Source organism: Bufo bufo, chromosome 2, assembly GCF_905171765.1.
Source record: "Bufo bufo chromosome 2, aBufBuf1.1, whole genome shotgun sequence".
In the NCBI taxonomy this organism is placed as follows: Eukaryota; Metazoa; Chordata; class Amphibia; order Anura; family Bufonidae; genus Bufo; species Bufo bufo.
The window spans coordinates 120,029,569-120,052,565 of NC_053390.1; the positions used below are offsets into that span (position 1 = coordinate 120,029,569).

The following is a 22,997-nucleotide window of genomic DNA, read 5'->3' on the forward strand; positions in this document are numbered from 1 at the left end:
TGTGCTGTCCAGATATTTTGTACCCCCGTAAATTTGTTCCGCATGCAGCCGAATAAAGGGGTGTCACTTGCACTGTTTGTGGTTCACATATAGTAGGTGGTGGGGATTTTGCCACTTTTCAGGATCTCCATGATTTGCCTTGATATTCTCAAAAGTTGGCAGGTACACACTAGACTGTTCACCAGCACATCACATGTAGTTGAAATTCCAGCTCTGACCACACGGGGGCGCGCGCCTCACAATCAGAGCTCGGGCTATAAGCCGTGAGTACAGACGGAGGCCACGTGCTCCGCCCACTTCCCAGGTCGCTGGGCGCTGTGTACATCTGCGCTTTAAATGAAGAGGCGGTTGCAGTGCGGTAGGTCGTGGCTGCGTATCGCTTGCTGCACAGGAACGGTGCTCGTCATTTACCACCTGGTGCTCATCACTTACCACCTTCTGTGCTGTGACGTGCCCCCGGGTCTAGCTATGGACAAGAGCCGTGGTAAGGTTCTGTGCGGGATGATACCGCAGCTGTCAGAACATATGTCTGTGTGTGATACGCGGTATGCCGGGGTCGGGAGGATCTCCCAGTGTGTTGTGTGGCCGCAATGTCGCTCTGCTAGACAGCTGCAACTGGTCACATATAATGATTGTCAATCGTGTGGGGGAGGGGAGGGGGTCACAAAAAATCCAAAGAACATTTTTCATTTAATCGCAAGTCGCCCCCCCCTCCCCCCGCAGAACCAGATATCTCAGTGCAGCACAAAATTCCCCCCCCCTCCCCCCCGCAGAACCAGATACCACAGTGCAGAAACCCCCCCGCAGAACCAGATCTCAGTGCAGCACAAAATACCCCCCCCCCTGCAGAACCAGATATCTCAGTGCAGCACAAAATCCCCCCCCCCCCGCAGAACCAGATACCACAGTGCAGAAACCCCCCCGCAGAACCAGATCTCAGTGCAGCACAAAACCCCCCCCCCCCTGCAGAACCAGATATCTCAGTGCAGCACAAAATACAGCCCCCGCAGAACCAGATACCACAGTGCAGAAACCCCCCCTGCAGAACCAGATACCTTTGTGCAGCACAAAATACAGCCCCTGCAGAACCAGATATCTCAGTGCAGCACAAAATACCGCCCCCGCAGAACCAGATATCTCAGTGCAGCACAAAATACAGCCCCTGCAGAACCAGATATCTCAGTGCAGCACAAAATACCCCCCCCCCGCAGAACCAGATACCTCAGTGCAGAACAAAATACAGCCCCTGCAGAACCAGATATCTCAGTGCAGCACAAAATACCCCCCCCCGCAGAACCAGATATCTCAGTGCAGCACAAAATACAGCCCCCGCAGAACCAGATACCTCAGTGCAGCACAAAATACAGCCCCCGCAGAACCAGACCTCTCAGTGCAGCACAAAATACAGACCCGCAGAACCAGATACCACAGTGCAGAAACCCCCCTCCCCCGCAGAACCAGATACCTCAGTGCAGCACAAAATACCGCCCCCGCAGAACCTTAAACCACAGTGCAGAACCCCCCCCCCCCCTTCCCCGCAGAGCCAGATACCTCAGTGCAGCAGAAAATACAGTTGCCTTCACTGCAGTATTCAACTCTATCATTTCCCTTAGGGCGGCGATACAGTTGAATTCAGGCCACCATGTGCATAGGAGAGAATCAGACTGGTATGTACCTGGCTGGCGGCCATGAGAAGGGCTCAGTTGGTTCCCTGGGCATCGTCCCTGTAGGGTCTATGGCCAGTCCGCCCCTGAATACAAGGGCACTCCTGCAGTACTCATGGCGTAAAATCTCGAGGAGCATGTCGGCTCTGGAGTACTGCAGGAGTGCACCTGGATTATTACATGTTGGAGTCAATATTTTGTCTTCAGTTTAGGGACACTTCAACATGCGACAGGAACCGGTGCATGAAGTTCAAAGGGGTGAGCTGGCTATTACTTTATATTGTTTCCAGGGGCAGACTGGCCCTAGACCCTACAGGGAGACTCCTTGGTTGGCCGATGCCCAGGGGGCAGCCCGAGCCCTCCTCACGGCCACTGGCCAGGTACATAATGATCTGATGCTCTCAGCAATAATTGATGCTATAAGTACCAGGTACTTATGCACTTGGCTGGTGGCCACCAGTGCACTCCTGAATCCAACTCTATCACTGTCCGCAGTAGTTTATGCTGCACTGTGGTATTTGGTTCTTCTGGGGCAGTATTTTCTGCTGCACTATGATATTGTTTTCTGTTGCTTTGTTTCTTTAAAAAACGCACTTTTATAATATGTTAATTACCTCGCTACCAGCAAGTAGGGCGGTTACTTGCTGGTAGCCGCCGCATCCTCCTTTTAAAAAAAACGCCCCCTCCTCCTGTTGATTGACAGGCGCTCTGGGAGAAGGACGCTCGCTTCCTCAGCACTCCCTCAGTGCGCCTGCGCCGATGACGTCTTCTCTTTTGGGTTTAGAGGTGACGTCATCGGCGCAGGCGAACTGAGGGAGTGCCGAGGAAGCGAGCGTCCTTTTCTCAGAGCGCCTGCGCCGAATGAAGACACGTAAGGCGCAGGCGCGGGATTTGAATTGCAGACAGGGCCAGCCGGAGGAGGAGAGCGCTCGCTGGCCCTGTCAATCAACAGGAGGAGGGGGCATTTTTTTAAAAGGAGGATGCGGCGGCTACCAGCAAGTAACCGTCCTACTGGTAGCAAGGTAATTAACATATTATAAAAGTGCGTTTTTTAAAGAAACAAAGCCACAGAAAAAGGTAAGAGCACTATATATTGAATAATCGCACTATAAGGATTTTAATTAGCCCAAAAATGAAAAATGACTTTTGGGGGGTGACAGAAGCCCTTTAATATCAGCTCATGAGTGACTGACCAGTGAAATCATCATGTCTGTCACTACTTTATGCTGCCATCAGCGAGGGAAGCCTAAAGTTGAGGACAGGTTCCCTTTAAAGGCTATGTACAAGTAAAGTGCAATCATAAACAAAAAATGCCTCAAAAAGTTTACATAGCCTTTAAAAGTGGTCCTGGAAAATAAATAAAAGGGTTCCCATGTTGTAGGCGGGTCCAAACTGACAAAAGTCGGGGCAACACAAGTAGACAAGGCCAACAGAGGTAGGCGGGGCCAACAATATCATAGTGCAGCAGAAAATACCGCCCCAGAAGAACCAAACACCATTTATTGCTCGGTCATGCAACTTACCACCCAAATGAATTTTACCTCCTTTTCTTCTCACTAATAGAGTTTTCATTTGGTGGTATTTCATTGCTGCTGACATTTTTACTTTTTTTGTTATTAATCGAAATTTAACGATTTTTTTTTTTTGCAAAAAAATGACATTTTTCACTTTCAGTTGTAAAATTCATATATAATTTTTTCTCTAAATTTATTGTTCTACATGTCTTTGATAAAAAAAAAAATGTTTGGGTAAAAAAAAAATGGTTTTGGTAAAAGTTATAGCGTTTACAAACTATGGTACAAAAATGTGAATTTCCGCTTTTTGAAGCAGCTCTGACTTTCTGAGCACCTGTCATGTTTCCTGAGGTTCTACAATGGCCAGACAGTACAAACACCCCACAAATGACCCCATTTCGGAAAGTAGACACCCTAAGGTATTCGCTGATGGGCATAGTGAGTTCATAGAAGTTTTTATTTTTTGTCACAAGTTAGCGGAAAATGATGATTTTTTTTTTTTTTCTTACAAAGTCTCATATTCCACTAACTTGTGACAAAAAATAAAAACTTCCATGAACTCACTATGCCCATCACGAAATACCTTGGGGTGTCTTCTTTCCAAAATGGGGTCATTTGTGGGGTAGTTATACTGCCCTGGCGTCTTAGGGGCCCAAATGCGTGCAAAGTAGTTTGAAATCAAAATCTGTAAAAAATGACCTGTGAAATCCGAAAGGTGCTCTTTGGAATATGGGCCCCTTTGCCCACCTAGGCTGCAAAAAAGTGTCACACATGTGGTATTGCCGTACTCAGGAGAAGTTGGGCAATGTTTTTTGGGGTGTCATTTTACATATACCCATGCTGGGTGAGAGAAATATCTTGGCAAAAAACAACTTTTCCCATTTTATTTATACAAAGTTGGCATTTGACCAAGATATTTATCTCACCCAGCATGGGTATATGTAAAATGACACCCCAAAACACATTGCCCAACTTATCCTGAGTACGGCGATACCAGATGTGTGACACTTTTTTGCAGCCTAGATGCGCAAAGGGGCCCACATTCCTTTTATGAGGGCATTTTTAGACATTTGGATCCCAGACTTCTTCTCACGCTTTAGGGCCCCTAAAATGCCAGGGCAGTATAAATACCCCACATGTGATCCCATTTTGGAAAGAAGACACCCCAAGGTATTCAATGAGGGGCATGGCGAGTTCATAGAATTTTTTATTTTTTTTTGGCACAAGTTAGCGGAAATTATTATTATTTTTTTTCTCACAAAGTCTCCCTTTCCGCTAACTTGGGACAAAAATTTCAATCTTTCATGGACTCAATATGCCCCTCACGGAATACCTTGGGGTGTCTTCTTTCCAAAATGGGGTCACATGTGGGGTATTTATACTGCCCTGGCATTTTAGGGGCCCTAAAGCGTGAGAAGAAGTCTGGAATATAAATGTCTAAAAAATTTTATGCATTTGGATTCCGTGAGGGGTATGGTGAGTTCATGTGAGATTTTATTTTTTGACACAAGTTAGTGGAATATGAGACTTTGTAAGAAAAAAAATAATAATTTCCGCTAACTTGGGCCAAAAAAATGTCTGAATGGAGCCTTACAGGGGGGTGATCAATGACAGGGGGGTGATCAGGGAGTCTATATGGGGTGATCACCCCCTGTCATTGATCACCCCGCTGTAAGGCTCCATTCAGATGTCCGTATGTGTTTTGCGGATCCGATCCATGTATCCGTGGATCCGTAAAACACATACGGACGTCTGAATGGAGCCTTACAGGGGGGTGATCAATGACAGGGGGATGATCAGGGAGTCTATATGGGGTGATCAGGGGTTTATAAGGGGTTAATAAGTGACAGGGGGGGGTGTAGTGTAGTGTGGTGCTTGTTGCTACATATTACAGAGCTGCCTATGTCCTCTGGTGGTCGATCCAAGCAAAAGGGACCACCAGAGGACCAGGTAGCAGGTATATTAGACGCTGTTATCAAAACAGCGTCTAATATACCTGTTAGGGGTTAAAAAAATCGCATCTACAGCCTGCCAGCGAACGATCGCCGCTGGCAGGCTGTAGATCCACTTGCTTACCTGCAGTTCCTGTGAACGCGCGCGCCTGTGTGCACGCGTTCACAGGAAATCTCGCGTCTCGCGAGATGACGTGCCGGCGCGTCCAGGAGGAATGAATCGACCGCCGCCGGAACGCAATCCTGCGTTAGGCGGTCGGGAAGCAGTTAAGTGGTTGCGGAGAACCAGCATCATAATGATTGCAGCCCTGGCCTGGAAAAGTGTCCTGAATTCCTGAGAACCGTCACAGTTAGACTCATTCAGACGGCCGTATAGTGTCCGCAAAAAAATGGACTGCATTCCATTTCTTTACTGACCCATAGACTTCAATGGGGCCACGTCCTGATGTTCACTGACAAGTATAGGACATGTTTTATTTGTTTTGCTGAGCCATGGAAGTGAATAGAGCAGCATCTAATCCGCGAAAAAACGGATTCCCATTTCGGCCATCTGAATGAGCTCCAGTTCTACATGTCTAACTTTTTGTTGCTTCAGTTCTCTCCCCATTGTAGCGCAGATGATCAGGGATGATACGCCCGTTCATTGGGTGGAAAATTCGTTCATGCAGGCAACTAAATACGGTAATTGTTTCTGGGCAGCAGATGGTGCAGTCTAAACAGTGCTCTGCTGCCCAGAAACAATGAGATTGTATGGGAACGAGCGATCGCAATAGCTTATTCTCATATTGTGGAGCATGCAGCGCTTCACCACCATTGAACGACCAGCCACTTGTCGGCAAGGAACGATTTCTCCCCGATAATTGGCTGCTCCTCGGAGCGCGTAAAGCCGCCGTTCGTTTTCTCTCTAGGTGAAAACTGACGTCCTTCCGCAGATTGGTGGGGAGAGCAGTAGCTTGTGAATAATCATGACTCTTGACAGGCAGCCGTGACTCTCTTCTAGACCCGGACTGCGAAGATTATACTGCTAGTTCTTTGCAATCACTTAATATTGGCTCATGAGTGACACACCACTGAAATCCGCATGTCTGTTACTACTCCATGCTGCCTTCAGTGAGGGAAGCTTAAAGTGGATGACAGGTTCCCTTTAAGTTCCTTTGTAACAGCAATACGAAGGATATGGGCTAATGTATAAATTAATTAGTAATCGGTCACAAAGAGAGCTGAGCCATTGCTCCTAGAGGCTCATTTGCATGTATTAAAACTTTCTTTTTCTCAGCAATGTGGGCACATATGAACATGGGACCAACACAGATGCCCTCAGCTGCCAAGCGCACATGTAACAGGTCAGCCAGGTTCATAGGTACAGATCTGCTGACCGACGCCCTTTAAAACAATCTCCTTTATGGTTATGGTTATGGTCAGAGGGCAGAGAGTATCTAACATAATGAAATGTAACATGATTCATCAGTACACAACTACTGACTACTTTCACACTTGCTGTAGCCTTTTCTGGCATGCTGTTCCGGCAGGTGTACTGCACACAAACAATGAGCCTGTATGAAGAAGAATGATCGTAGTGGCGATCATTCATCCCCTTGCAGAGGAGATGATTGCTGCTTGTAAATGGCCCTGTAAAAGGACACCAAGTAGGACGCCTGCAGGCAGCTTTTATAGAGCAGGAGGAGCTGAGCAGATTAGTATCTAGTATTATGGGAAAAGATTCAGTATAACTTGTCATTTAATAATTTACACTCCCCTAAAGAATTATTAGGAACACCTGTTCTATTTCTCATTAATGCAATTATCTAGTCAACCAATCACATGGCAGTTGCTCCAATGCATTTAGGGGGGTGGTCCTGGTCAAGACAATCTCCTGAACTCCAAACTGAAGAAAGGTGATTTAAGCAATTTTGAGCGTGGCATGGTTGTTGGTGCCAGACGGGCCGGTCTGAGTATTTCACAAACTGCTCAGTTACTGGGATTTTCACGCACAACCATTTCTAGGGTTTACAAAGAATGGTGTGAAAAGGGAAAAACATCCAGTATGCGGCAGTCCTGTGGGCAAAAATGCCTTGTGGATGCTAGAGGTCAGAGGAGAATGGGCCGACTGATTCAAGCTGATAGAAGAGCAACGTTGACTGAAATAACCACTCGTTACAACCGAGGTATGCAGCAAAGCATTTGTGAAGCCACAACACGCACAACCTTGAGGCGGATGGGCTACAACAGCAGAAGACCCCACCGGGTACCACTCATCTCCACTGCAAATAGGAAAAAGAGGCTACAATTTGCACGAGCTCACCAAAATTGGACTGTTGAAGACTGGAAAAATGTTGCCTGGTCTGATGAGTCTCGATTTCTGTTGAGACATTCAAATTGTAGAGTCCGAATTTGGCGTAAACAGAATGAGAACATGTATCCATCCTCTGATAGCTACTTCCAGCAGGATAATGCACCATGTCACAAAGCTTGAATCATTTCAAATTGGTTTCTTGAACATGACAATGAGTTCACTGTACTAAAATGGCCCCCACAGTCACCAGATCTCAACCCAATAGAGCATCATTGGGATGTGGTGGAACGGGAGCTTCGTGCCCTGGATGTGCATCCCTCAAATCTCCAACTGCAAGATGCTATCCTATCAATATGGGCCAACATTTCTAAAGAATGCTATCAGCACCTTGTTGAATCAATGCCATGTAGAATTAAGGCAGTTTTGAAGGCAAAAGGGGGTCCAACACCGTATTAGTATGGTGTTCCTAATAATTCTTTAGGTGAGTGTATATTCCTGTTCATTCTGGTCTTTGAAGTCCAGGAGACGGTCCTATCAGTAATTGACAGCCATAAGGTACTTTCACACAAGCATTTAAGTTTTCTGGTATTGAGATCCGTCATAGGGGCTCAATACCGGAAAAAAATCTGGGACAAAACGTAACTGAACAGAATGGAGTGCTCCAAAATGCATTCCGTTCCGTTTTCATACCTGAGAGCAAACCGCAGCATGTTGTATTTTGCTTTCCGTCCTGGGAAACTAATCAAGACGGATCCGTCATGACCCCCCAATGCAAGTCAATGGGGACGGATGCGTTTTCTCTGCCACAATAGAAAACTGATCCGTCCCCCATTGACTTTCAGTGGAGTTAATGATGGATCCTTCTTGGCTATGATAAAGATATGTTAAAGATAATACAACCGGATCCGTTCATAACGGATGCAGATGGTTGTATTATCAGTAACGGAAGCGGTTTTGCTGGACCCTGCCTGATCCAGCAAAAACGCTAGTGAGAAAGTAGCCATAGAGAGCAGACTGGCAATCACTGACAGCTCCTCCTGCTCTATAACATGCTGCCTGCAGCTCAGAATCAAGTTCAACCTGACAGTTTCCCTTTGAACACGTAGAACAATTATCTTTAATAAAACTAGTTCTTTGGGTGCTACCAGTGAGACATGCTGATAATTACCGGATTACGAAATGAAAATGGTGGGAATATTCGGTTAACCGTTTCATGACCACTTGCATCTACTTTCTTACTGTCTTTTCTTGTATGAATATACACTCACCTAAAGAATTATCAGGAACACCATACTAATACGGTGTTGGACCCCCTTTTGCCTTCAGAACTGCCTTAATTCTACGTGGCATTGATTCAACAAGGTGCTGATAGCATTCTTTAGAAATGTTGGCCCATATTGATAGGATAGCATCTTGCAGTTGCACATCCAGGGCACGAAGCTCCCGTTCCACCACATCCCAAAGATGCTCTATTGGGTTAAGATCTGGTGACTGTGGGGGCCATTTTAGTACAGTGAACTCATTGTCATGTTCAAGAAACCAATTTGAAATGATTAGAGCTTTGTGACATGGTGCATTATCCTGCTGGAAGTAGCCATCAGAGGATGGATACATGTTCTCATTCTGTTTACGCCAAATTCGGACTCTACCATTTGAATGTCTCAACAGAAATCGAGTATTACTTTACTGAGAGAGTAGTGGATGCATGGAATAGCCTTCCTGCAAAAGTGGTAGCTGCAAATACAGTGAAGGAGTTTAAGCATGCATGGGATAGGCATAAGGCCATCCTTCATATAAGATAGGGCCAGGGGCTATCCATAGTATTCAGTATATTGGGCAGACTGGATGGGCCAAATGGTTCTTATCTGCCGACACATTCTATGTTTCTATGTTTCTATGTTTGCTGCATACCTCGGTTGTAACCAGTGGTTATTTCAGTCATAGTTGCTCTTCTATCAGCTTGAATCAGTCGGCCCATTCTCCTCTGACCTCTAGCATCCACAAGGCATTTTCGCCCACAGGACTGCCGCATACTGGATGTTTTTCCCCTTTCACACCATTCTTTGTAAACCCTAGAAATGCTTGTGCGTCAAAATCCCAGTAACTGAGCAGATTGTGAAATACTCAGACCGGCCCGTCTGGCACCAACAACCATGCCACGCTCAAAATTGCTTAAATCACCTTTCTTTCCCATTCTGACATTCAGTTTGGAGTTCAGGAGATTGTCTTGACCAGGACCACCCCCCTAAATGCATTGAAGAAACTGCCATGTGATTGGTTGACTAGATAATTGCATTAATGAGAAATAGAACAGGTGTTCCTAATAATTCTTTAGGTGAGTGTATATTGTGCCATGTATCGGTTATATTTGGAATACTATAAGATTATTCATAATTACATAATACCCATTAGTATCCTACATAGCCCAATGGAGGGGGACAAGTGTTTGTTTTGTCCATGCATTACCTGTCTCTTCTATCCCTGACCTACACGAGGGGGTCCGACATAGGGATCCACATGTGGATCCCCACAAATTGCCAGGCTGCATCGGTACATGCTACTTGTTTCACCTAGCATGTACAGGCAATTAGTGGTGATCTGCTGCCAGACCCCCTTGTGTACGGACAGCTTTAAGCCTCATGCAGACATCCGTGAGATACCGGACTAGCATTGCAGGAGCTCCTGCAATGCCAGTCTAGTATCTCACGGACCGTGTTCCACGGACGTCTGCATGAGGCTTTAGGCATGGTTTACACATTGAGTTTCCTTACAGGGGCCATCAGTGTGGAAAAGGCTACCGCAAGTGTGAAAGTAGTCAGTAGTTGTGTACTGATGAATTATGTTACATTTGATTATGTTAGATACTCTCTGCCCCCTGAACATAAATGAGATTGTTTTAAAGGGCATCTGTCAGCAGTTTTGTACCTATGAAGCTGGCTGACCTGTTACATGTGCACTTGGCAGCTGAAGGCATCTGTGTTGGTCCTATGTTCATATGTGTACCAGGCGGTGTAAACCTGATCACACCCAGCCCTGACTAGAGCTGAACCGTGCCCTTTGGCACAATACAGAAGAGGACTGCCGGCGAGCCCCAATCCTCTACTGCACCTGTGCCGGATACTGAAGGACAGGTTGCAGCGCGAGACTTTAGGAGAAGTCAGGGCACTGTGAAAAATGCACATAGGTCATTTAAAACAATTGCAATAAACCTGAACAAGACAAGTTACAAACTGGTACAGCAAGGAGAGAGGGCTTACAATCTACAAGAAATGGGAGAAGGACACAGTAGGTGAGGATAAGGACTCATGCACACAAACATATTTTTTTGTCTGTGTCCGTTACGTTTTTTTCGCAGCCTGCATTTGCACATAGAAATGAATCCGTGTGCATTCTGTGTCCGTATGGCCGTTCCTCCAAAAAGAATTAGAACATGTCCTATTATTGTCCGCATTACAGACAAGGATAGGACTGTTCTATTAGGGGCCAGCCCTTTCCGTTCTGCAAAATGCGGAATGCACTCGGCCGGTATCCCTGGTTTGCGGATCCACAATTTGTTGTGTGCATGAGCCCTAAAGCTCGTCATATGTGGTATAGTGGTAAAGGTGGTCTTACGGTGGGTTTTTCAGTTTTCTTTTGAAGGTTTCAACAGTAATTGAGCATTTAATATGTTGGGGTAGAGAGTTCCAGAGTATAGAGTAGAGAAGGAGGCCTTATAATGATTGGAGATTACCAGTGGGGATGTACCCGGAGATCAGGTCACAGATGTATGGAGGAGACATGTTGTAGACAGCCTTGTAGGTCATAGTTAGTTTTTTGTACTGGATTCTCCAGGCAACGGGGAGCCAGTGAAGAGATTGGCAGAGAGATGAGACAGAGGAGTAACGGGGTGAGAGATGGATTAGTCGGGCAGAAGAGTTTAGGATAGATTGAAGGAGTGCGAGACTGCTAGGTGGGAAGCCACAGAGCAGGATGTTTCAGTAGTCTAGGCGGGAGATAATGAGGGCATGTACAAGCATTTTTGGAGACTCCTAGTTGAGGAATGTGCGGCTCTGAAAGAGATTTTTGAGTAGGTCTGTTGGCGGGGCTGCATGAGATGGGGCAAAGATGATAAATTCTTTTTTTATCCATTATTATTATTTATTATTAAAGCGCCATTCATTCCATAGCGCTGTACATATGAGAAGAGGTATACATACATAATACAGACAATTGCACTAATCATAAACAAGACACGTTACAAACTGGTACAGAAGGAGAGAGGGCCCTGCCCACGAGGGCTTACAATCTACATGGTATGGGAGAAGGACACAGTAGGTGTGGGTGAAGTTGGTCACGGCGGTATAGAGGCAGCAGGGTCACTGGTTGTAGGCTTGTCTGAAGAGGTGGGTTTTCAGGTTTCTTTTGAAGGATTCCACTGTAGGTGAGAGTCTGATATGCTGGGGTAGCGAGTTCCAGAGTATGGGTGATGCACGGGAGAAATCTTGGAGTCGATGGTAGGAAGAGGTGATAAGAGAAGAGAAGGAGGTCTTGTGAGGATCGGAGAGTGCGTGTGGGGATGTATCGGGAAAGTAGCTCAGAGATGTAGGGAGGGGACAGGTTATGGACAGCCTTGTATGTATTTTAGTACTTTGAAGTGAATTCGCTGGGCAATGGGGAGCCAGTGAAGGGATTGGCAGAGGGGAGAGGCAGAGGAGTAATAGGGTGAGAGGTGGATTAGTCGGGCAGCAGAGTGGAGGATAGATTGGAGGGGTGCGAGAGTGCTAGATGGAAGGCCACAGAGGAGAGTGTTGCAGTAGTCTAGGCGGGAGATGATGAGGGCATGTACAAGCATTTTTTCGCAGATTCAAAGTTAAGGAAAGCACGGATGCGGGAGATGTTTTTGAGTTGGAGGCGGCAGGTGATGGAAAGGGCTTGGATGTGTGGTCGGAAGGAAAGGGCAGAATCCAAGGTCACTCCAAGGCAGCGGACTTGGTTGAACGGGGAGAGTGTGCAGCCATTGATCGTGATAGATAGGTCTGTTGGGGGGGGGGGTTGAGCAAGATGGGGGAAAGATGATGAATTCTGTTTTATCCATGTTAAGTTTTAGAAAGCGAAAGGCGAAGAAGGATGATATAGAAGATAGACATTGTGGGATTCTTGATAGTAAGGTGGTGATGTCTGGACCAGAGAGGTAGATTTGTGTGTCGTCAGCATAGGAGTGATACTGAAAGCCATGGGACTATGAGCTGTCCCAGACCAAAATTGTAGATAGAGAAGCGCAGAGGTCCTAGGACAGAGCCTTGTGGGACACCAACAGAGAGGGAATAAAAGAAGGAGGTGGTGCGGGAGTGGGAGACGCTAAATGTCCGGTCTGTGAGGTATGATGTGATCCAGGAGAGGGCCAGGTCAGTGATGCCAAGAGATGAGAGAGTTTGCAACAGAAGGGAGTGGTCAATAGTGTTGAAGGCAAAGGACAGATCAAGGAGAAAGAGGACAGAGTATTGTTTCTTGGTTTTGGCTGTTAGTAGGTCATTGGTGACTTTGGTAAGGGCAGTCTCAGTCAAGTGGTGGGGTTAGAAGCCAGATTGTAGGTGGTCAAAGAGGGAGCAGGAGGAGAGGTGAGAGGACAGTTCAGAATAGACATGTTGTTCAAGTAGCTTTGAGGCATACGGAAGAAGTGATATGGGGCGATAACTGGAAAAGAAGATGGGTCAAGTGAAGGCTTTTTGAGGATGGGTGTAATGGTAGCATGTTTAAAAGCAGAGGGTAAGACACCAGAGGTTAGTAATAGGTTGAAGAGATGAGTTAGGGCTGGGATAAACACCTACTCGTGAGGTTAGGGATGAGGTGGGATGGGATTGGGTCAAGTGCACAGGTGGTCAGATGAGATCTGGAGAGTAGAGTGGAAAGTTTTTCTTCTGTAATGGTGGAGAAGAGGACCGAGCAGTTGTGTAGAGGGTCTGTGGGAACTGTATAGCGAAGCTTTCTCTGATGTTGATTATCTTTTGTTTGAAATATTTGGCAAAGTCCTCAGCTGAGAAGAGAGGGTGGCGGCGCTGGGGGACGGAGAAGGGAGTCAAAATTGATTAAAAAGTTGTTTAGACATACCAGGATTTAGAAGGAAAGATGAGTCCATGTTAAGTTTTATGCCCCTTGCAGACGAGGGAAAATAATAGCATTCTAAATACAGAATGCTTACTAAAATGTAGCTTTAGGGGTTAAAAAATAAAAAATTAATTAACTCACCTCATCCTGTTGTTCGCGCAGCCGGCATCGTCTTCTTTCTTCTTCTTTCAGGACCATTCATTCTATGGGGCCTGCGTTGCGTGAAAAACGCAGAATATAGAACATGCTGCGATTTTCACGCAACGCACAAGTGATGCGTGAAAATCCCTGCTCATCTGAACAGCCCCAGTGAAGTGAATGGGTCCGGATTCATTGCGGGTGCAATGTGTTCACCTCGCTTATTGCACCCGCACGGAATTCTCGCCCGTGTGAAAGGGGCCTTAGAAAGTGAGAGGAGAAGGAGAAGGATATAGCAGACAGGCATTGCAGGAATCTGGATAGTAAGGTGGTGATGTCTGGAGAGCATAGAAGTGGTACTGAAAGTAATGGGACTCTATGAGCTGTCCCAGGCCGAAGGTGTGGATCGAGACGAGGAAGTGATGTTCAGGGGCCAAACCAGTTTACAGGTAAAACACGTTGATGTAACAGATCTCACCTGTAAAAAAAAATGCAGTTGCGGTGAAAACGCATGCATTTTTAATTATCTTTTTTTCTGATGCCTTTTTTTTTTTTACTAAGTTAATCTGGGCTCAGGACTGTGCCTCCAGGACTTGTGTCCTATTACTGTGCCTCATAGATGTTCATTTTTTGGTCTTATTAGATCCATGGAGTGAAAGTATATTGGACTATTTCTTGAAGAAAGATCTGATAAAAGCCAGAGATGGAGTAGAAATAATCTGGGAGCATGCAGCAAACAGCAAGGAGAAGTTACGCCAGGCCCTGCGGAGTGAGTAACGTATTGGTACCCCATGTATATCACAGGACCTATATGTATAAGGTCTGATCAGCGATGTAAATGTAAGGCCCCTTTCACACGAGCGAGTTTTACGTGAACGCATTGCACCCGCACTGAATCCTGACCCATTAATTTCAATGGGTCTGTGTACATGAGCGTTTTTTTTTTCACTCATCAGTTCTGCGTTGCGTGAAAAACGCAGCATGTTCTATATACTGCGTTTTTTTTCACGCAGCCATGGCCCCCCAGAAGTAAGGCTACTTTCACACTACCGTTCAGAGCGGGTCCGTCTGATGTCTGCACAGACTGATCCGCTCCTATAATGCAGACGTTTGGATCCGTTCAGAACGGATCCGTCTACATTATAGTTTAAAAAAAATTCTAAGTGTGAAAGTGGCCTGAACGGATCCGTCCAGACTTTACATTAAAAGTCAATGGGGGACGGATCCGTTTGAAGATTGAGCCATATTGTGTCATCTTCAAACGGATCCGTCCCCATTGACTTACATTGTAAGTCTGGACGGATCCGCTTACCTCCGCACGGCCAGGCGGACACCCGAACGCTGCAAGCAGCGTTCAGGTGTCCGCTTGCTGAGCGGAGCGGAGGCTGAACGCTGCCAAAATGATGCATTCTGGGCGGATCCGCGTCCACTCAGAATGCATTAGGGCAGTACGGATGCGTTCGGGGCCGCTTGTGAGCCCCTTCAAACGGAGCTCACAAGCGGACACCCGACGCTAGTGTGAAAGTAGCCTAAATGGGGCTTCAGTGAAAAACGCATTGCATCCGCAAGCAAGTGCGGATGCAATGCGTTTTTCACTGATGGTTGCTAGGAGATGTTGTTTTTATCACGCACGTTAAAAAACGCATCAAAATGCATTGTACCCGCGTGGAAAAACTGAACAACTGAAAGCAATCGCAGACAAAACTGACTGAACTTGCTTGCAAAATGGTGCGAGTTTCACTGAACACATCCGGACCTAATCCGTATCGTTCGTGTGAAAGAGGCCTTACAGACAGGACCAGCTATTATGATGGGCTGCGGTGCAATTTAACACTTTCCTGCCACCCACATACCGTACATGTACATTGTAGATACAGCCACCCTCCCACTTTCCAAATTGTTTGTACTTGATTGCAATCCCATGTGAGAGTAAGATTGCAACCTTCCTCCACTAATGGCTGGGGACTGATAATTTTTTTAATTAACTCCTTCAGCACTGCGATCAAGGTTGATCATAGGCCTGGCAGTGTGTGTGTGTGTGTGTGTGTGTGTGTGGGGAAGGGGGGGGGGTCCCTTTTGTTACTTAGCTGTTCTGCATCAATCCCTGCTGGGGGTTTCTGGTTACACAAAAATAAATAACACTAGCATTGAACCTTGCGGTATTATACAGTACAGACCAAAAGTTTGGACACACCTTCTCATTTAAAGAGTTTTCTTTATTTTCATGACTATGAAAATTGTAGATTCACACTGAAGGCATCAAAACTATGAATTAACACATGTGGAATTATATACATAACAAACAAGTGTGAAACAACTGAAAATATGTCATATTCTAGGTTCTTCAAAGTAGCCACCTTTTGCTTTGATTACTGCTTTGCACACTCTTGGCATTCTCTTGATGAGCTTCAAGAGGTAGTCCCCTGAAATGGTAAAGTAAAGAAAAACGAGTGGCCATCATTGCTTTAAGAAATGAAGGTCAGTCAGTCAGCCGAAAAATTGGGAAAACTTTGAAAGTAAGGGCTATTTGACCATGAAGGAGAGTGATGGGGTGCTGCGCCAGATGACCTGGCCTCCACAGTCACCGGACCTGAACCCAATCGAGATGGTTTGGGGTGAGCTGGACCGCAGAGTGAAGGCAAAAGGGCCAACAAGTGCTAAGCATCTCTGGGAACTCTTTCAAGACTGTTGGAAGACCATTTCAGGTGACTACCTCTTGAAGCTCCTCAAGAGAATGCCAAGAGTGTGCAAAGCAAAAGGTGGCTACTTTAAAGAACCTAGAATATGACATATTTTCAGTTGTTTCACACTTGTTTGTTATGTATATAATTCCACATGTGTTAATTCATAGTTTTGATGCGTTCATAGTCATAAAAATAAAGAAAACTCTTTGAATGAGAAGGTGTGTCCAAACTTTTGGTCTGTACTGTATGTCAGATGATAAGGTTCTAAGTGCATTTGACTCCTCTAGTGTAATTGTGATCTGTGACCCGCACCCTGTGTGTGCATCCTCGCACAAGACTTTCAGGATGTGTCTGTAGCATCAGGTCTCTGCCTCTCCTTTCCCTCCCAGCTTGAACGTCACAGACCCAAGCCTGCTTAAGGCCCTGCTGGAAAAACCACCGCCTAAGCCATGGCATCAATGCTGACATCATGTCTCTAGGGCAGGGCCCTGGAGTTTGAGAAGAACACTGCTCTCAGAGGCACGGTCATTGATTATGTGTTGACAGGAAAGAGCCTTACAAGCCTTGCCATATGTCAGATGTCAACATGATGTCTTCAGTATAGGGAACCAACAAAGCGGACAATGTCTCATGACCCTGATGGAGTACAGGAAAATAGATACTAGTTAGACTAGTTTCACACTAGCATTAAAATCAGAGGAACAGCCAGAGTTCATTGTATTCGGCATAGCCAGAAAGGGATAGAGGCCCAATATACTCTACATCTGGCCTATTTCCGGGATTAGTGCTGGGATTTGGCATGACCAGAACCAGTGCTGGCCAAATCCCGGCACTAATGCCACAATTACCAACTGGCCCTATTATAGTTAATGGCTATGCCGTATAGGTTGTGCTGGATACGATGAACTCTGGAAGGCTTTTCCTCTGCTGAAACAGCCCGCCGAAAGTGATAACTTGTGGTTTCCCATCAATTGATACGGAAAATTCAAAACTAGAATACCCCATTACATTATAGGTAAAAAAAAATTAAAAGTGAAAGTCCCCCGAGGAGACTTATAAAAATGTAAAAAATAATTAAAGGAGTTTTCCAAGACCTCCCAAATTTAGATAACTAGTTTAGATTATTATAAAATAACAGAGAAAGGATCTGTGTTGCCGGTCCGCCCGTACGTCTTTGTGTTGCCGGTCCTCCCGTATGTCTTTGTTTCTGTCGCTGCAGCAATGATTTTCCCATATACCTCACATGACCGCTGCAGGAATTCACTACCCTTATCAGTCATGTGGGTTATTATTATTATTATTATTAAAGCGCCATTCATTCCATAGCACTGTACATATAAGAAGAGGTATACATACATAATACAGACAATTGCACTAATCATAAACAAGACGAGTTACAAACTGGTACAGAAGGAGAGAGGGCCCTGCCCGTGAGGGCTTACAATCTACATTGTATGGGAGAAGGACACAGTAGGTGTGGATGAAGTTGGTCATGGCGGTATGGAGGCAGCAGGGTCACTGGTTGTAGGCTTGTCTGAAGAGGTGGGTTTTCAGGTTTCTTTTGAAGGATTCCATTGTAGGTGAGAGTCTGATATGTTGGGGTAGCGAGTTCCAGAGTATGGGGGATGCACGGGAGAAATCCTGGAGGCGATTGTGGGAAGAGGCGATAAGAGGAAAGAAGGAGGTCTTGTGAGGATCGGAGAGTGCGTGTGGGGGTGTATCGGGAAAGTAGCTCAGAGATGTAGGGAGAGGACAGGTTATGGACGGCCTTGTATGTATTTGTTAGTACTTTGAAGTGAATTCGCTGGGCAATGGGGAGCCAGTGAAGGGATTGGCAGAGGGGAGAGGCAGAGAAGTAATAGGGTGAGAGGTGGATTAGTCGGGCAACAGAGTTGAGGATAGATTGGAGGGGTGCGAGAGTGCTAGATGGAAGGCCACAGAGGAGAGTGTTGCAGTAGTCTAGGCGGGAGATGATGAGGGCATGTACAAGCATTTTCGCAGATTCAAAGTTAAGGAAAGCACGGATGCAGGAGATGTTTTTGAGTTAGAGGCAGCAGGTGGTGGAAAGTGCTTGGATGTGCGGTCTAAAGGAGAGGGCAGAATCCAAGGTCACTCCAAGGCAGCAGACTTGGTTGACCGGGGAGAGTGTGCAACCATTGATCGTGATACATAGGTCTGTTGGGGGTGTTGAGCAAGATGGGGGAAAGAGGATGAATTCTGTTTTATCCATGTTAAGTTTTAGAAAGCGAGAGGAGAAGAAGGATGATATAGAAGATAGACATTGTGGGATTCTGGATAGTAAGGTGGGGATGTCTGGACCAGAGAGGTAGATTTGTGTGTCGTCAGCGTAGGAGTGATACTGAAAACCATGGGACTCTATGAGCTGTCCCAGGCCAAAAGTGTAGATAGAGAAGAGCAGGCGTCCTAGGACGGAGCCTTGCGGGACACCAACAGAGAGGGAATGAGACGAGGAGGTGGTGCGGGAGTGGGAGACGCTAAACGTCCGGTCTGTGAGGTATGATGTGATCCAGGAGAGGGCCAGGTCAGTGATGCCAAGAGATGAGCGAGTTTGAAACAGAAGGGAGTGGTCAACAGTGTCGAAGGCAGAGGACAGGTCAAGGAGAAGGAGGACAGAGTATTGTTTCTTGGTGACTGGTGACTTTGGTGAGGGCAGTCTCAGTCAAATGGTGGGGTCGGAAGCCAGATTGTAGGCGGTCAAAGAGGGAGCAGGAGAAATGGTGAGAGGACAGTTCAGAATGGACATGTTGTTCAAGTAGCTTTGAGGCATACGGAAGCAGTGATATGGGGCGATAACTGGACAAAGAAGATGGGTCAAGTGAAGGCTTTTTGAGGATGGGTGTAATGGTAGCGTGTTTAAAAGCATAGGGGAAGACACTAGAGGTTAGTGATAGGTTGAAGAGATGAGTTAGGGCTGGGATAAACACTCGTGAGGTTAGGGATGAGGTGGGATGGGATTGGGTCAAGTGCACAGGTGGTGAGATGTGATCTGGAGAGTAGAGTGGAGAGTTTTTCTTTTGTAATGGTGGTGAAGTGGGTTTTGGGAGAAGAGGACCGAGCAGTTGTGTAGAGGGTCTGTGGGGACTGTGTAGTGAAGCTTTCTCTGATGTTGACTATCTTTTGTTTGAAATATTTGGCAAAGTCCTCAGCTGAGAAGAGAGGAGAGGGTGGGGGCGCTGGGGGACGGAGAAGGGAGTTAAAAGTGCTAAAAAGTTGTTTAGGGCTGAGGGCCAAGGAAGATATGAGAGATGAGAAGTAGGCCTGTTTTGCATCAGCGAGTGAGGATTTGAATGTGAGGAGGGATTGCTTGTATGCGGTGAAATGATCTTTAGAATAGGATTTCTTCCATCGCCGCTCAGCAGCCCTGGAAGCTTGTCTTGAGTTTTTTGGCCAGGTCGGTGTGCCAGGGTTGTCTGTTGATTTTTCGGGTTTTGTTGTGTGTGAGGGGGGGCAACAGTGTCCAGAGCTGTACTTATTGTGGTGTTATATGGGGTGGTGGCAGCATCTGGGTCTTGGAGGGAACAGATGGTAGAGAGTGGGAGAAGAGAGTCAGAAAGCAAGCGAAAGTCTACATGTTTAAGGTTTCTGCAGGGGTGTGCTAGTGTGTGAACCGGGGGAGCAGCAGAAGAGACCAATGAAGAGAAGGTGAGTAGGTTGTGGTTGGATAGGGGGAGAGGCGAATTAGAAAAGTTAGATAGGGAGCAGAGGCGGGTAAAGATAAGATCCAAAGTGTGACCATCTCTGTGGGTGGGAACTGAAGACCACTGTGATAGGCCGAAGGAGGAAGAGAGCGATAGGAGTTTAGAGGCGGCTGAGTGGCAGGTGTCAATAGGGATGTTGAAGTCACCCATGATGATAGTGGGGATGTCGGCAGAAAGAAAGTGTAGTAGCCAGGTGTTAAAGTGGTCAAGAAAGATGGTGGCTGGGCCTGGGGGGCGGTAAATGACGGCTACTTGGAGGTCGGAGGGAGAGTAGATGCGAACAGAGTGTACTTCAAATGAGGTGAGCGTAATGGAGGGTGGCAGTGGAGGTGGGCTGTAGGATCAGGTGTCTGATAGGAGAAGACCAACTCCTCCACCATGTTTGCAGCCAGAGCGAGGGGTGTGAGTGAATTGAAATCCACTATATGAGAGTGCAGCAGGGGAGGAGGTGTCAGAGGAAGTCAGCCATTTTTATGTGAGACCCAGAAAGGAAAGGTTTTGCGAGATGAAAAGTTCATGAATGTACGACAGTTTATTACAGACAGAGCGTGCGTTCCATAATGCTCCTGCAAGAGGAACCAAAGGAGCAGGGGTCACAGGAATGGTTATTAGGTTTAAGGGGTTGCAGAAATTTGTAGAAGGAGATTTGTATTGGGACGTAGAGGTGATAGTGGGGATTTGTTCAGGGAGCCCTGGATTTGGAGAGATATCACCAGCAGTAAGGAGAAGCAGAGAAAGTGTTAATAGGTGAGAATCGGAGAGGGCAGGAGGTATCTGTGTGCGTTTGGGAAGGAAGTGTTTTATGTTGCCAAGCAGGTTTGTGCAAGCTGTCAGATGAGAAGGTAAGATGGAGGGAGAGATGAATAGTTCCTTGCTGGGTGAATGAAAGCGGGGGTTTTTCAGGAGGTTGTTGACAAGTGGGAAGAGTAAGATGAAAAATGGAAACATTGTTTGCATTAACTATGTCTGTAATTACCTGTGGTCCAATTCTGGTAGAATTCAGTCTGTGCACTTAAGAGTTGCACTTGAGAGATGTTGCATTTGGAAAGACCAAGGTCTGAAAAGACCTAGGACCTTAGATTTATACCACTCAGTGTTCAATCAGGTGTAACCAAGAGGGGAGGGGGGACATTTGGCCTAATCAAGGAGGACCAGATACAGGGGTGAAATAGTCAATGTAAACAAATACTCAATAATTCCAGCAGGGAAAGAGACATTAATAGTTCAGACAAGACATACCAGGATTTAGAAGGATTGATGAGAGGGATGGACAATATCAGACTGTGGAAAAGCTGGGTGTAGCAGCAAGCTTCAGACAAGACATACCAGGATTAGCCATGAACATCATCACTACTGAGTAGGCTTGAGCAAATCGACCTTCGTACAGCATTAAAATGTATTGAAACAGTGGAGCCAAAGTTCCTTTCACCCGAAGTCGCGCGAGAGTTTGGTGAATTCATATCTGCTTATTTAAAAACATTTTAAAAAAGCAATCCAAACTGAGCTTTGGTACTGTCTGGTATCAAAGCCCAGGAGCAAGTTGTGCTCTTTTGTCTGGTAAAAATGATACACACTAATGTGGGAATAGGGTTGGGCAATATCAAAAATATTCCCACGCAATCGATATTAAGAAATGTATCGCAATAACGATATATATCGCGATAAATACCCATTTACAAGAAAAAACACTTGGGGTCACAAGGAGACATTATACTGTATGGGGCGGTGGGCTGCAATTAGACATTATACTGTATGGGGACCACAAGGAGTCATTATACTGTATGGGGCGACATGCTACAAGGAGACATTATACTTTATGGGGGCCACAAGGAGACATTATACTGTAAGGAGACTAAAAGGAGGCATTATAGTGTATGGGGCGGTGGGCCACAAGGAGACATTATACTGTATGGAGTGGTGGGCCACAAGGAAACATTATACTGCATGGGGGCCACAAGGAGACATTATACTGCATGGGGGCCACAAGGTGACATTATGCTGTATGGGGCGGCATTCTATAAGGTGACATTATACTGTATGGGGGCCACAAGGAGACATTATACTCTATGGGTCTGCAGGCTATAAGGTGACATTATACTGTATGGGGGCCACAAGGAGACATTATACTGTATGGGTCGGCAGGCTATAAGGTGACATTATACTGTATGGGGGCCACAAGGAGACATTATACTGTATGGGTCGGCAGGCTATAAGGTGACATTATACTGTATGGGGGCCACAAGGGGTACAAAAAATACAGTCGGCACTCCTCCGAGACCTACATATCTTTGGTGCAAAGAGATTTCAATGTTATTATCTCTGACTTTTAGCACGAGGGTCTGCCTTTTGCGCATAATCTATCCAAAGAAGAAAGGCATGCACTGCACACTATACTAGATGATAAATCTGTCATTTTTAAACCGGCAGATAAAGGGGGTGCGTTGGTAATGTTAGATAGGGAATATTACGTTTCAGAAATTTTAGCACAACTGTCTGACCGTGATGCATATCGCCCTTTAGATAGGGATCCGGTTTTTGAAATTAAACGTAAATTGTCTTATATTGTGCAAACACATAAAGATGTAGGTTTAATAGACGAAAAGTTGTGTCAATTCTTGATTAACCAACATCCGATTACCCCCGTATTATATACGTTGCCAAAAATTCACAAATGTCTAACAGCCCCCCCAGGCCGGCCAATCGTGGCCTCCAATGTTTCTATTTTGTCTGCACCTGCTATGCTTATAGAAAAGGTACTAACTCCATTGATAAAAAAGACTCCGTCCTTTTTATTGGACACGAATCAGTTCTTGTCTGATATTAAGAGTATACATCTTGAGACAGGAGATTTTTTAGTGACATACGATGTATGTAGTTTGTACACATCAATTGAACATGTGAAGGGTCTTACTGCTGTGGAATGGATCCTCGAATTTTCTAATTACACTC

At 45.9% G+C, this 22,997-nt stretch overlaps 1 protein-coding gene across 1 annotated transcript in view; it reads left to right on the forward strand.

Moving 5' to 3' along the window:
• The first annotated feature begins 302 nt into the window (after positions 1-302).
• FAM151B (family with sequence similarity 151 member B) overlaps positions 303-22,997 on the forward strand; it is a 109,568-nt gene continuing 86,873 nt past the window's right edge. The window contains exons 1-2 of the mRNA XM_040421491.1: positions 303-484; positions 14,289-14,414. Coding sequence (XP_040277425.1) covers positions 337-484; positions 14,289-14,414 — 274 coding nt within the window. The 5' untranslated portion in view covers positions 303-336. The remainder of the gene's footprint in view (positions 485-14,288; positions 14,415-22,997) is intronic.